This window comes from Protopterus annectens, chromosome 6.part1 (genome assembly GCF_019279795.1).
Source record: "Protopterus annectens isolate FY-2018-M chromosome 6.part1, PAN1.0, whole genome shotgun sequence".
Classification (NCBI taxonomy): domain Eukaryota; kingdom Metazoa; phylum Chordata; order Ceratodontiformes; family Protopteridae; genus Protopterus; species Protopterus annectens.
Genome location: NC_056738.1, coordinates 261,383,461 through 261,398,479, shown reverse-complemented (window position 1 = coordinate 261,398,479; position 15,019 = coordinate 261,383,461). Strand labels below are relative to the sequence as shown.

At 39.7% G+C, this 15,019-nt stretch overlaps 1 protein-coding gene across 1 annotated transcript in view; it reads left to right on the top strand.

The window, feature by feature from the left end:
- The first annotated feature begins 14,493 nt into the window (after positions 1-14,493).
- The window catches only part of LOC122805330 (prospero homeobox protein 1-like), a 112,229-nt gene continuing 111,703 nt past the window's right edge, over positions 14,494-15,019 (top strand). The window contains exon 1 of the mRNA XM_044075416.1: positions 14,494-15,019. This exon is cut by the window's right edge and continues 908 nt beyond it. Within this exon, the coding sequence (XP_043931351.1) occupies positions 14,533-15,019 (487 nt within the window). The 5' untranslated portion in view covers positions 14,494-14,532.

Below are 15,019 nucleotides of genomic sequence, written 5' to 3'. Positions count from 1 at the left end.
ATATATATATATATATATATTTATATCAGTAATCACATGATGCACACTATGCCACAGGCATCATAGTAAAAACTGTAGAGATGCACTGATATATACATAAATGCCTATGGCTTGTGGTCATTGTGACTAGTTACTGCAGTCTAATTGTAGATGAGCTTCCAGCTTACTTTAGTACTTTTGCATGCTGCTGACAATAGATATCAAAATAAGGAAACTACATTCCAGAAGAAAAATAACTCTGTGCAATATTCTCAGGAAAATCATACTTCTTGATAGTAGTGTAAAAGGTATCTCTAAGAATCAGCATGAGTATGTCTATCTGTCTGTATGTGTATGTTATATAAGTGTGTGTCAAACTGCCAGTTCATGTACAGAGTGAAAAGCTTAGAAAATGTATCAGGTCGAGTGTTGCAAATGTTAAAATAAGAACAATTGAGTGTGTGGTTAAGGTAAGTGTGAGTCTGGGTTTTTAATGCCAAAACCTTTGTATATATACCAAAAGTTTCAGCAGTAGGGGTGGAAATGTGTGTGTGAGTATTTGCAAGTTACAATTAGAGTAAAGGCTAGGAAAGGGGATAGATCCAGTGTTGTGCATGTATGCTCATGTATATGATGTGTATCAGAGTTTCTTTCAAACTGGTAGTGCTGCAGAACAGATTTTCTAGGGTAAAGTGAACTACTGGGTTACGGGAAGGGGCAGAGTTAGGGTTAGCACACATTAGTAAGGTGGTGTAGTGTGGTTGGAGTCTCACTGTCCATCTTTACTAACACATGCAGACCCAGATGCTAACCTTGCCATGTCATTAACCACAACCATATACCTTGCCTTAGAAAAACCCTTTCCATAGCTCTACCACGATTCAGACAAAGTACATCTGAATGTTATGACAGATCACAAAAGAAAACTGTTTTCTTTTTGCAGTCTTTTTTTGATGCTTTGGTTTTCTGGGTAAGCTGATTTTTGAAATGCCAACACTGATTACCATATATATATATATATATATATATATATATATATATATAAAAGCACTTTACTATCTCAAAATAATGAAATCTCGAATTTCAGTATCTCGAGATGAAAATGCTGAAAGTGCAGTTGAGTGAAAATGCTGAAAGTGCAGTTGAGTGAAACTGCACTTGATCGAATTCGAAATGTCGAATTTGCGGTTGTGCTAGCGCAGGACATGGGATTTTCTGTGTTTATAAGGTGTGGTGTGCTGTGGGATTTGGTTTGCCTGCCATTGTGTGGATATGTGTGGAGATTCAGGTAAGTGCTGTTTTTTTAAGGGTTTTGGGTAGGGATTTGAGCATATGTGAGTGTGCTGGGAAGTTTTAGGTGTAGGTTAGGGTAGGTAGGTAAGAGTGTGAGTGTGTAAGTGTTGAGAGTGGTGGTGTTTCTACATATGTGGTATGTGTTTGTGCAAGAGGAATATAGAGTATGTAGTGGTGGGTTTAGTGTCTTTGTCTTTTTAGTGTGACCTCGGAGTTAGTATATATAAGTAGCGGGAGTGTGCAGGGGGGCTTGCCCCCCTGCTTATATGTAGGGTAGGTGTGTGTATTTGTGTTGTTGTGCTTGTGTGTGTTTTATTGGTTTGGTGTAGTGTGGGGATGAAGGTGTATGCATGTTTGTTTGTGTGGTGGAGGATGTATTTAAAAGTCACAATTTTGAATTTCGCGCTTTTGGGGTTTCAATATTGTGAATGTTCAGCTTTATAGTTTCGAGATACTGAAATTTGAGATTTCAGTATTTCAAGATTATAAAGTGAATCTATATATATATATATATATATATATATATATATATATATATATATATATACACACAGTGGATATAAAAAGTTTACACACCCCTGTTAAAATGCCAGGTTCTTGTAATATAAAAAAATGATACTGCAATAAATCATTTCAAAACTTTACCTCCCTTTAGTATGACCTATAACCTGTACAATTCAATTGAAAAACAAACAAATCTGATAGGGGAAAAATATAAAAAAATAAAAAACGTACAATAAGCTAGTTGCATAAGTGTGCACACCCTTAAACTAATATTTGTTGAAACACCTTTTGATTTAATTACAACATTCAGTCTTCTTGGTACACATCTGCCATCAATTAAAGACACTCTGATTAACCCCAAATAAAGTTCAGCAGTAGGACTTTCCTGAAATGTACTCAGTTGCCTGCTACAGCAAAAGCCGTGGTTCGCTGAGAGCTTACAAGCATCAAAGGGATCTCATTATTGAAAATATTAGTCAGGAGAAGGGTACAAAAATTTTTCCACAGCATTGGATATACCATGGAACACCGTGAAGACAGTCATCAAAAAGTGGAGAAAATATGGGACAACAGTGATGTTGCTAAGAACTGGACGTCCCTCCAAAATTGATGAAAAGACAAGATGAAAACTGGTCAGGGAGGCTGCCAAGAGACCTACAGCAACACTGAAGGAGCCGCAGGAATTTCTGGCAAGTACTGGTTGTGTACTACATGTGACAACAATCTCCCATATTCTCCATATGCCTGGGCTATGGGGTAGGGTTGCAAGATGGTAGCATTTTCTTACACAGAAAAACATCCAGGCCCGGCTAAAATTTGCAGACCAATACATTGTCTCCCAAAAGCATGTGGGAAAATGTGTTATGGTCTGATGAGACCAAAGTTGAACTTTCTGGCCACAATTACAAAAGGTATGTTTGACGCAAAAAAACACTTCCCATCACCAAAGAACACCATCCCCACAATGAAGCATGGTGATGGCAGTATCATGTTTTGGGGTTGCTTTTCTTCAGTTGGAACTGGGGCTTTAGTCAAGGTGGAGGGAATTATGAACGGTTCCAAATACCAGTCTCTTTTGGCCCAAAACCTTCAGTTGTCTGCTAGAAAGCTGAAGATGAAGAGGAATTTCACCTTTCAACATAACAATGACCCCAAGCATTCATCCAAATCAACAAAAGAATGGCTTCAGCAGAAGCTAATTAAAGTTTTGGAATGGCGCAGCCAGAGCCCAGACCTAAATCCAATAGAAAATCTGTGGAGTGACCCGAAGAGGGCTGTGCACAAGACATGCCCTCGCAATCTGACATATTTGGAGCACTTTTGCAAGGAAGAGAGGGCAAATATTGTCAAGTCAAGATGTGCCATGCTGATAGACTCCTACCTAAGAAGACTGAATCCTGTAATTAAATCAAACGGTGCTTCAACAAAATTATTAGTTTAAGGGTGTGCACAGTTATGCAACCATTGTACGTTTTTTTATTTTTTATATTTTTTCCCCTAACAGATTTGTTTGCTTTTCAATTGAATTTTACAGGTTATAGGTCACATTAAAGGTGGGAAAAGTTTTGAAATGATTTATTGTGGTCTCATTTTTTTATATCACAAAAACCTGGCATTTTAACAGGGGTGTGTAAAGTTTTTATATATATAATACACACACACACACACACACACACACACACACACACACACACACACACACACACACACACACACACACAGACACACACAGACACACACACACACACACACACACACACACACACACACACACACACACACACACACACACACACACACACATTAAATTCCATGAGCCACAAAGTATTTATCATTTTTGATCAAAACACCAACCAATGGAAAAAAAAACTGAAAAAAAAGAAAAAATGTTTTTTGTAGTTTTGGTTGATGATTTGCCTGTTTTCCATATATATGTATATATATATATATATATATATATATATATATATATATGTATATATATATATATATATATATATATATATATATATATATATATACATACTGTACTTATTATTCTAGAATGAGGGAAACATTGTGCAATAAATCTGTCTCTCCAGCATTTTTCATTTATTTGTTGATAGAAATTTAAGTTTTTAGTGCAAGTGTTTGGGAATCCATTTGCTCTGTGGAGGTGTAAGATATCAGGGAGGATTAGTGCCTTACAACAAGGAATACTAGACATAACTCACCTCACTGCAGTCTGTAAGAGACAGAGTATAGGGCTAGAACTTCAGGCTTGTCTTGGTTGCTCAGATTCTTCAGTTATTTGATCTTTTTAGTTAGGAATCTCTGGTGCTTTTCTTGCTGCGTGATGTATTTGGATCCGTACATACCAAAAGAGGCATTATATTTTGTAATTGGTCTGCCCAGGACAAAGTATAGAGGAGTGATAACTACTTTTGAGCTGGATGATATACATTTAGTTATTAACTTGGCTAAGCAGTAGGATTTCCTGATTACTGTTGCTATGTGGTGGTCAAAGGATTGGAGTTGTCTATGAAATTGTTATGATCTTGACAGTAAAATAAGTCTAATAAACTGTCAGATATTGCAACTTTTCTGCATTTAAAACATATTCATGTCTGTGTTATAACTGAGATTTAGTTTCAGTGTAAGAGTAACACTTATCCTCACCTGAATTCAGCACTTACCATGCCTTCATACATTAGGAACACTGCAGTGGCATTTCCATATTTGTTAGAGATAATATCACCTCTAGGCAAATCTACCTTGAGCTTACTACCAAACCTGTTGAACTCCAACATACCCTCAGTTAGAATAAATATCAGTTTATAGCCTGCTGTAGGTCACCATCTTTTCCCCAGTACCTTTGTCCAAAAATACCTTTATATTGGGTAAGGTCAGTTACACTACAGTTAACTGGTGTTCCTACAACTCTAAAACTGGGTACATCCAATGATTTACAGGCCCAGTAAAAGATAACTCTTTAGAACAAATAGTTAAACAACCCACTAGGGCCTGGAACATTCTGGACCTGGATCTTAGCAACATTGCCTCCAAATGCAACAAACTTTTAATATCTCCATCCCTGGTTAAGTTAAGCAAACCAGAAATTAGTAACCTTCTCCATTAAAGCCATTCACTCCAAAACAGGAAACAGTTCTGAATTCAAGAACTTTAAACACACAAACTTGTTTAAATTCTTTGATAAACTACATATGTTTACTTGTAATGCCACTACTCCTCACAAAGGTTTATCTGTTACTTTTTCATGTGAACTTTACTCCCACATAAAAATGTATTTATATAGCAACCTTCAAAAGAACTAAATATATTGGTAAATTTAAAAATAAACCAAAGTTATAGCCCTGCATTTTAAATATGCTCTGGAACAAAAGGAAAAATATTATAAGTCTCATAACAAATCTACCCACATTAAACACTAAAAAAAAAAAAAATATCTGCATTGAGCTAAAAATGATCATCAGAAACATCAGAGATGAACATTAATTGAAACTGACATCATAAGCTGAATATAACTACAAATCCTTCTTTAGTTACATTAATCATGTGAGAAATAGCACCTTGCATTACCCTCTATGATCCTCAAAGACATAGATAACATACTTGCAGACAGACAGTGCTCATTTTTCACCAGAAAACATCAGTGAAATTCAACAAATCAGAGTCCCACTCACCCCTTAGATCACCATGGAACACATCCTGTTTGTATTCTCTAAAACTAAAAATACCTCTTCTGTGAACCCAGGCAGTTTACCTGGATGCTTAATTAATAAATTAATAACACCAGACATGCTTTTACTGAACCCTACCTGCACTCATTTAATTTAAGTGTAGTCAAAGGTTATGACCCTGAGATTTGGAAAACAGTAGTAGCGTACACAAACATGGCCCTGTCAGAGTCCCCCGGAAATATAGACCCATCAGCTTTCACTAGCTTAATCTGCAAGTGGAGCATATAATTTATGACAACTTAAACTATGATATTAAAATTCTGATAAGCTGGACCCACAACAATTTGATTTTGTCAGGAGCATCTCATGGGTACTCAGCTTGGTAAACATCTTTTATAAAGTTTAAAAGGAAGCAGAGTGGACAATCAATCCATATAGTATATCAGTATCTGGCCAAGGCCTACAACACTCTAGCAACTGCTAACATTGCAAAAAGCTAAAATAGCTAAAGTTGGACCCTTTACAAGGTAAGATGGATTAAAAACTGTCTGAAGGATAGAACTCACGATATTAAGGTGGCAGATACCACTTCAGAAAGTAAGAAAATAACAAGTAGAATATTACAGATCTGAGTATTGGGACCACTTCTTTTTGTCTTGAACTTTTCTGATGTCCACATCACAAACACTGGCATGTCACAGGGCTCAGTATGGGGTTCTCTCCTTTTTGGTGCATACTTTTTTGATGTCCACACCAGGAACTCTGACATATATCAACCAAATTTGCAAATGACTGTAAGCTAGTTGTCTGTCTGTTCCCCAGTAATACAGACATGCGAACGCAAAACATAGCTCTTAAAAACTAATGGTGTTCAGAGAAAGGGTTCAGGCTAATTGTGAAATTGTGGAGCATTGCCACTTTTGATAAACATCAGTCATCTACAGCTTACAGCATTGCACTGCAGTCAAGGATCTGAGCAAATGGGTCAAAATTCTTCTCACCTTTGGCTATAATGTTGTCAAATTAGTTGGGAAATCCTCTATCTAGCACCACTAATTTCCAAAGGTGTGACATCTACGTTATAGGATGTTATTGCCCCTCTGTACTCTGCTTTAATTAGACCAAGTATTGAGTACATTGTCTCTTTTGGCATGTACCTAGCTTGACATAGTATACAAGTAAAAAGTCTCCAAGATTCCTAATGAAGATAGTGATTATTAGCCTAAAAACCCTTAACTACCAGAACAGACTAGAAGTCATATCCCTGTACTCTGTCTTTTATATACTCCTGTGTGGGGATCTAGACTTAGCATCCTGTGCCATCGAAGACCCTGTAGGAGACCTAGGCTTAGTGTCCTGTGTCATCGAAGACCCTGCATGAAATCTAGACTTAGCATCCTGTGCCATTGAAGACCATGTAGGAGACCTAGATTTAGCATCCTGTGCCAAGGGAGATCCTGTAGGAGATCTAGACTTAGCCTCTTTTGCCATCAGAGACCTTGTAGGAGATATAGACCTAGCATTCTGTGCCATCAAAGACCCTGTAGGAGATCTAGACTAAGCATTCTGTGACATCGAAGACCCTGTAGGAGATCAAGGCTTTGCATCCTGTGCCATCAAAGACCCTGTAGGAGATCTAGACGTAGCATTCTGTGCCATTGAAGACCCCATAGAATATCTAGACTTAACATCCTGTGCCATCAAAGACCCTGTAGGTGATCTAGACTTAGCATTCTGTGCCATCAAAGACCCCGTAGGATATCTAGACCTAGCATCCTGTGCCATCAAAGACCCTGTAGGAGATCTAGACTTAGCATTCTGTGCCATCAAAGACCCTGTAGAAGATCTAGGCTTTGCATCCTGTGCCATCAAAGATCCTGTAGGAGATACTTAACATCCTGTGCCATCAGAGACCCTGTAGGAGATCTAGACTTAGCATTCTGTGACATCGAAGACCCTGTAGGAGATCTAGGCTTTGCATCCAGTGCCATTGAAGACCCTGTAGGAGATCTAGACTTAGCATACTGTACTACTAATGACCCTGAAGGAGATCTAGACTTTACATCCTATGCCATCAAAGACCCTGTAGGAGATCTAGACTTAGCATTCTGTGCCATTGAAGACCCTGTAGGAGATCTAGACTTAACATCCTATGCCATCAAAGACCCTGTAGAAGATCAAGACTTAGCATTCTGTGCCATCAAAGACCCTGAAGGAGATCTAGGCTTAGCATCCTGTGCCACTGAAGACCCTGTATGAGATCTAGACTTAGCATCCTGTGCCATCAAAAACCCTGTAGGAGATTTAGGCTTAGTATACAGTGCCATCAAAGACCCTTTAGGATATATAGACTTAGCATCCTGTGCCATCAAAGACCCTGCAGGAGATATAGACTTTGCATCCTGTGCCATCAAAGACCTTGTTGGAGATCTAGGCTTAGTATCCTGTGCTATTGAAAACCCTGTAGGAGATCTAGCATCGGCATCCTGTGCCATCAAAGACCCTGGTGGAGATCTAAACTTAACATCCTGTGCCATCAAAGACCCTATAGGAGATTTAGACTAGACATTCTGTGCCATTGAAGACCATGTAGGAGATCTAGGCTTAGTGTCTTGTGCCATCAAAGACCCTGTAGGAGATCTAGGCTTAGCATCCTGTGCCATTGAAGACCCTGTAGGAGATCTAAACTTAACATCCTGTGCCATTGACCCGATAGGAGATCTAGGCTTAGCGTCCTGTGCCATTGAAGACCCTATAGGAGATCTAGACTTAGTATACTGTGCCATCGAAGACCCTGTAGGAGATTTCAACTTAGTATCCTGTGCTACTGACAACCCTGTAGGAGATCTAGGCTTAGCATCTTGTGCCATCGAAGACCCTGTAGGAGATCTAGACTTAACATCCTATGCCATCGAATACCCTGTAGGAGATCTAGGCTTAACAGCCTGTGGCATCAAAGACCCTGTAGGAGATCTAGACTTAGTATCCTGTGCCATTGAAAGCCCTGTAGGAGATCTAGGCTTAGCATCCTGTGCCATTGAATACTCTGCAGGAGATCTAGACTTAGCATCCTGTGCCATCAGAGACCCTGTAGGAGATCTGGACTTAGCATCCTGTGCCATCAGAGACCCTGCAGGAGATCTAGGCTTAGCATCCTGTGCCATCAAAATCCTGTGGGAGATCTAGACTTAGCACCCTGTGGCATCAAAGACCCTGTAATAGATCTAGACTTAGTATCCTGCACCATCAGAGACCCTGTAGGAGATCTAGGCTTAGCATTGTGTGCCATGGAAGATGCTGTAGGAGATCTAGACTTAGTATCGTGTGCCATCAAAGACCCTGTAGGAGATCTAGGCTTAGCATCCTGTGCCATCAAAATCCTGTGGGAGATCTAGACTTAGCACCCTGTGGCATCAAAGACCCTGTAATAGATCTAGACTTAGTATCCTGCACCATCAGAGACCCTGTAGGAGATCTAGGCTTAGCATTGTGTGCCATGGAAGATGCTGTAGGAGATCTATGCCATCAAAGACCCTGTAATAGATCAGATCTAGGCTTAGCATTGTGTGCCATGGAAGATGCTGTAGGAGATCTAGACTTAGTATCGTGTGCCATCAAAGACCCTGTAATAGATCTAGACTTAGTATCCTGCACCATCAGAGACCCTGTAGGAGATCTAGGCTTAGCATTGTGTGCCATGGAAGATGCTGTAGGAGATCTAGACTTAGTATCGTGTGCCATCAAAGACCCTGTAGGAGATCTAGACTTAGCATCCTGTGCCATCAAAGACCCATTAGGAGATCTAGACTTAGCATCCTGTGCCATTGAAGACCCTGTAGGCGATCTAGGCTTAGCATCCTGTGGCATCAAAGACCCTGTAGGAGATCTAGGCTTAGCATCCTGTGGCATCAAAGACCCTGTAGGAGATCTAGACATAGCATCCTGTGAGATCAAAGACCCTGCAGGAGATCTAGACTTGGCATCCTGTGCCATCAAAGACCCTGTAGGAGATCTAGGCTTAGCATCCTGTGCCATTGAAGACCCTGTAGGAGATCTAAACTTAACATCCTGTGCCATCAGTGACCCGATAGGAGATCTAGGCTTAGCATCCTGTGCCATTGAAGACCCTATAGGAGATCTAGACTTAGTATACTGTGCCATCGAAGACCCTGTAGGAGATTTCAACTTAGTATCCTGTGCTACTGACAACCCTGTAGGAGATCTAGGCTTAGCATCTGGTGCCATCGAAGACCCTGTAGGAGATCTAGACATAACATCCTATGCCATCGAATACCCTGTAGGAGATCTAGGCTTAACATCCTGTGGCATCAAAGACCCTGTAGGAGATCTAGGCTTAGCATCCTGTGCCATTGAAGACCCTGCAGAAGCTCTAGACTTAGCATCCTGTGCCATCAAACACCATGTAGGAGATCTAGGCTTAGCATCCTGAGACATCGAAGACCCTGTAGGAGATCTAAACTTAACATCCTGTGCTATCAGTGACCCGATAGGAGATCTAGGCTTAGCGTCCTGTGCCATTGAAGACCCTGCAGGAGATCTAGTATACTGTGTCATTGAAGACCCTGTAAGAGATTTCGACTTAGTATCCTGTGCTACTGACAACCCTGTAGGAGATCTAGGCTTAGCATCTGTTGTCATCGAAGACCCTGTACGAGATCTAGACTTAGCATCCTGTGGCATCAAAGACCCTGTAGGAGATCTAGGCGTAGCATCCTGTGCCATTGAAGACCCTGTAGAAGCTCTAGACTTAGCATCCTGTGCCATCAAAAACCCTTTAGGAGATCTAGGCTTAGCATCCTGTGCCATTGAAGACCGTGTAGTAGATCTAGACTTGGCATCCTGTGCCATCAAAGACCCTGTAGGAAAGCTAAACTTAACATCCTGTGCCATCAAAGACCCTATAAGAGATCTAGGCTTAGCGTCCTGTGCCATCAAAGACCCTGTAAGAAATCTAGACTTAGTATCCTGTGCCATCGAAGACCCTGTAGGAGATCTAGACTTAGTATCCTGTGCCATTGAAGACCCTGTAGGAGATCTAGACTTAGTATCCTGTGCTATTGAAAACCCTGTAGGAGATCTAGACTTAGCATCCTATGCCATCACAGACCCTGTAGGAGATCTAAACTTAGCATCCTGTGCCATCACAGACCCTGTAGGAGATCTAAACTTAGCATCCTGTGCCATTGAAGACCCTGTAGGCAATCTAGGCATAGCATCCTGTGGCATCAAAGACCCTATAGGAGATCTAAGCTTAGCATCCTGTGGCATCAAAGACCCTGTAGGAGATCTAGACTTAGCATCCTGTGACATCGAAGACCCTGTAGGAGATCTAGGCTTAGCATTATATGCCATTGAAGACCCTGTAGAAGATTTAGACTTAGCATCCTGTGCCGCCAAAAATCCCTGTAGAAGATCTAGGCTTAGCATCCTGTGCCATTGAAGACCCTGTAAGCAATCTAGACTTGGCATCCTGTGCCATCAAAGACCCTGTAGGAGGTCTAAACTTAACATCCTGTGCCATCAAAGACCCTATAGGAGATCTAGGCTTAGCGTCCTGTGCCATCGAAGACCCTGTAGGAAATCTAGACTTAGTATCCTGTGCCATTGAAGACCCTGTAGGAAATCTAGACTTAATATCCTGTGCCATCGAAGACCCTGTAGGAGATCTAGACTTAGTATCCTGTGCTATTGAAAACCCTGTAAGAGATCTAGGCTTAGCATCCTGTGCCATCAAAGATCCTGTAGAAGATCTAGACATAGCATTCTGTGCCATCGGAGACCCTGTAGGAGATCTAGACTTAGCATCCTGTGCCATCAGCGACCCTGTAGGAGATCTAGGCTTAGCATCTTGTGCCATTGAAGACCCTGTAGGAGATCTAGACTTAGCCTTATGTGCCATTGAGGACCCTGTAGGAGATCTAGACTTAGCATCCTTGTGGCATTGAAGACCCTGTAGGAGATCTAGGCTTAGCATCCTGTGCGATCAAAGACCTTGTAGGAGATCTAGGCTTAGCATCCTGTGCCATCGAAGACCTTGTAGGAAATCTAGGCTTAGCATCATGTGACATCTAAGACCCTGTAGAAGATCTAGGCTTAGCATCCTGTGCCATTGAGGATCCTGTAGGAGATCTAGGCTTATCATCCTGTGCCATCGAAGACCCTGTAGGAGATTTAGGCTTAGCAGTCTGTACCATCAAAGACCCTGCAGGAGATCTAGGCTTAACATCCTGTGCCATCAAAGATCCTGTAGAAGATCTAGGCTTAGCATCCTGTGTCATTGAAGACAATGGAGGAGAGCTAGACTTGGTATCCTGTGCCATCGAAGACCCTGTAGGAGATCTAGACTTAGCATCCTGTGCCATCAGATACCCTGTAGGAGATCTAGACTTAGCATCCTGTGCCATCGAAGACCCTGTAGGAGATCTAGGCTTAGCATCCTGTGCCATTGAAGACCCTGTAGGAGATCTAGGCTTAGCATCCTGTGCCATCGAAGACCCCGTAAGAGATCTAGGCTCAGCATCCTGTGACATCAAAGGCCCACCCCAATGGATATTTTATATATTCACAGGATGAATATTTACAAAAACACCCAAAACAAGGATTTGAACTTCTACCAACATAAATAAAACACACAGGATTCATTTATTAACTAATGGTTGCCCAATCTCTGGAACAATGACATTTATTCCCTCATGGAATTATTTGTGGAGTGGTGCATCTATTTGGCAAGGTACTGACAATTTGCAGGCTTTCTTGCCTTGTGGTTGTGGTACTTTCTAAGATCCTATAATCTTTGATGACTTACCAGTCTGGAGTGAGGTGGTATCTATACTATAAGCTAGTGTTATGATTTGATAAGCAAAGGTGACAATGCTACAGTTGTTTATCTATCTATCTATCTATCTATCTATCTATCTATCTATCTATCTATCTATCTATCTATCTATCTGTCTATTTATCTATCTATCTATCTATCTATCTATCTATCTATCTATCTATCTATCTATCTATCTATCATTCTATCTATCTGTATGTGAGTGAGTGTGTGCGTGTGTGTGTGTGTGTGTGTGTGTGTGTGTGTGTGTGTGTGTGTGTGTGTGTGTGTGTGTGTGTGTGTGTGTTTGTGTGTGTGTGTGTATGAATGTATATATATACAACTCAAAAGGTTGAATAGTCCTTTGGTTGAAACATTTTGTGTAAAAAAGTAAATATAAAATGAGTGAATGGTCATTTAAGGGAATTACATGTTTAAATGAAAGTTTATATAAAGTGTACATAAATAGGAAGGACTGTGCAAGCAAATTATTGTTTGAAAGAAAAAGTGGCAGTTGTGAAGATGAGCGAGATTGCATTATAGTAGTTGATGTTTTTGTACAAGTGTTCATGGGTTAGAGTGAGGGCTAGGTAAGGGGATAGTTTCAGCGCTGTGCATGGCTGGTGTTGTGTGTGTTCTGTTTTCTTTTGTTTTGTGTAGTGCTGCTGTTAGGAAAAGTTTTTTTGTAATGTTATATGTAGGGTTGGGTTTAGGGGCAGGTTTAGGGTTGTGATTATGGCTTAAGTTAGCACACGTAAGTGCTGACCCTAATCCTAACCCTGCCTCTAACCCGAATTGTGCACATTATACTAGTGTAAACCCTTTTCCTAAGAGCACCACTCAAGATGTATTTGATCTCGGTTTTGTAGTTGCCCCAAAATTAAACCTATAAGTTAGTCACTGTATATAACTATACAATTAAGGATTTAAAATGTAGATTTATACGATCGTTGATTCTGGTAAAACCTGACACATTTTATGTGATTAAATGTTCTAATCATTAGTGACACTTTTTTTATTATCAAATTCCAAATGATTATGCTATTTATGGAAGCTAAGGACAGGAAGATTTTTTTCTGTATTCAGTTTGCCCATGCAATCCTCAGTACTAAATTGACCTACTTATTAATAGCTTTTGGCCAAACTAGAATGCTCACATCACTTCAAAGTGACCTCCTTCTCAAGAAGGAATTATTTCTTTGTTGAACAAACATTTATTGCTACATTTTAATGAAATGCAATAGTCAACCACTATGTGAGTGACATCGCAAGTTGGATATTTTGTTTTGATGGTGGGAAGATCAGAAGGCTGTGGTTCTATTCCCCACACTGGGTGCTTGATTTTATTTACCGGTATAGACTGTACAGTGCAGAATTAGTGGGGTGCTACCTCTTTGAAGTGGATGCTATGTTAAGTTAAAGTCCTGTCTTCCCAAACTGGTGGCAGTTTTGGTGGATTGTAAAAATAATACTAAAAAAAACACCAGCGGGAGAGAAAGGAATATATCACATAGAATCATTTAATAGTTAAATGCTTTTCACCACAGTGGTCTTCATCTGACTGTTAAATTATTATATGTAATATCTTCCTTTTTCTCCCAGTGGTGTTTTTTTTTATTGTTTTTAGTCTTACCACATATTTTGCGTTTTTCGGATTCCAAAAATACTTTGCCACTTGTTCAAAAGATTGTGATGAATTGTATACAAAAATAAATAAATAAATGTAGCCCAGATATGAGCTATATAGAAAGTAACACATATCAAATCAAATAAAATGAAAAACAAAAAGTAAACATAGTGATAAAGTATGTAGCACAGTTTGCTTTTCCTTTTTATTAGGATATGTTTGTCAGACAAAGTTCATAAAGTAAATACCACTAAGGCTAATCAGGATTCTTCAGTGAAGAATGACAAAGTGTTATCAGACTTATGAAAAAACACACATATTCCTGTCCCCTTTTTGTATCATTACCAAATTATTCTTCATTGTGAATCATTATTGCTTCAGGCCTTAATGAAACAGTGCAATAGAAAGGAACCATTTACCTAATTTCAAGCAGCAGTGATATTCAAGTCATTACAAGTCATTAGGTTGAGTGTGCCTGAAAATGTTCACTGATGAACACACAGTTTTGTTTAATAAAATATATATCTCATCACAAATTATCATTATTTTCTTGTGCAGTAACAAAGAAAATGACTTCTCCACACAATTTTCTAAAAGTGGAAACACCCAAAAACATGCAATGTGAGAGTTCAGACTCCTTTTATTTTAAACATCACAAAAACAAACGTGCTTGTGAAGGCACGCCAACTTCATGTGGAGTAGACAAAACAGACTTTAATACTCAGTTACATAATGAAGATGAGACTGACACAGAAAATTCAGGAACTTCACAGCTTGAAGACAGAGAAGTTTATCACCAGGATGGTAAAAATGCAGAACACCTCAGAGATGGTGCATCTGAAAGTACTTTGGGAATGCCAAGTAAACGATCCTTTGAAATGGACAATTTCTACAATAGTTTTCTGCAGGCTAAGAAAGCTCGCGTAGAAGGCATTATTCGTAACATAAACAGTTCCCCTCACTCAAGTCTCAGCAATGTAAATCACCATGACAGTGATATAAGAAATGAGAAAAGCTACAGACACCTATTACACCACAAAAGATATAAAAGTACTCAAAAACAAAACAATTGGGAAGAGCAAAGTTGGTTGAAGTCTCAGC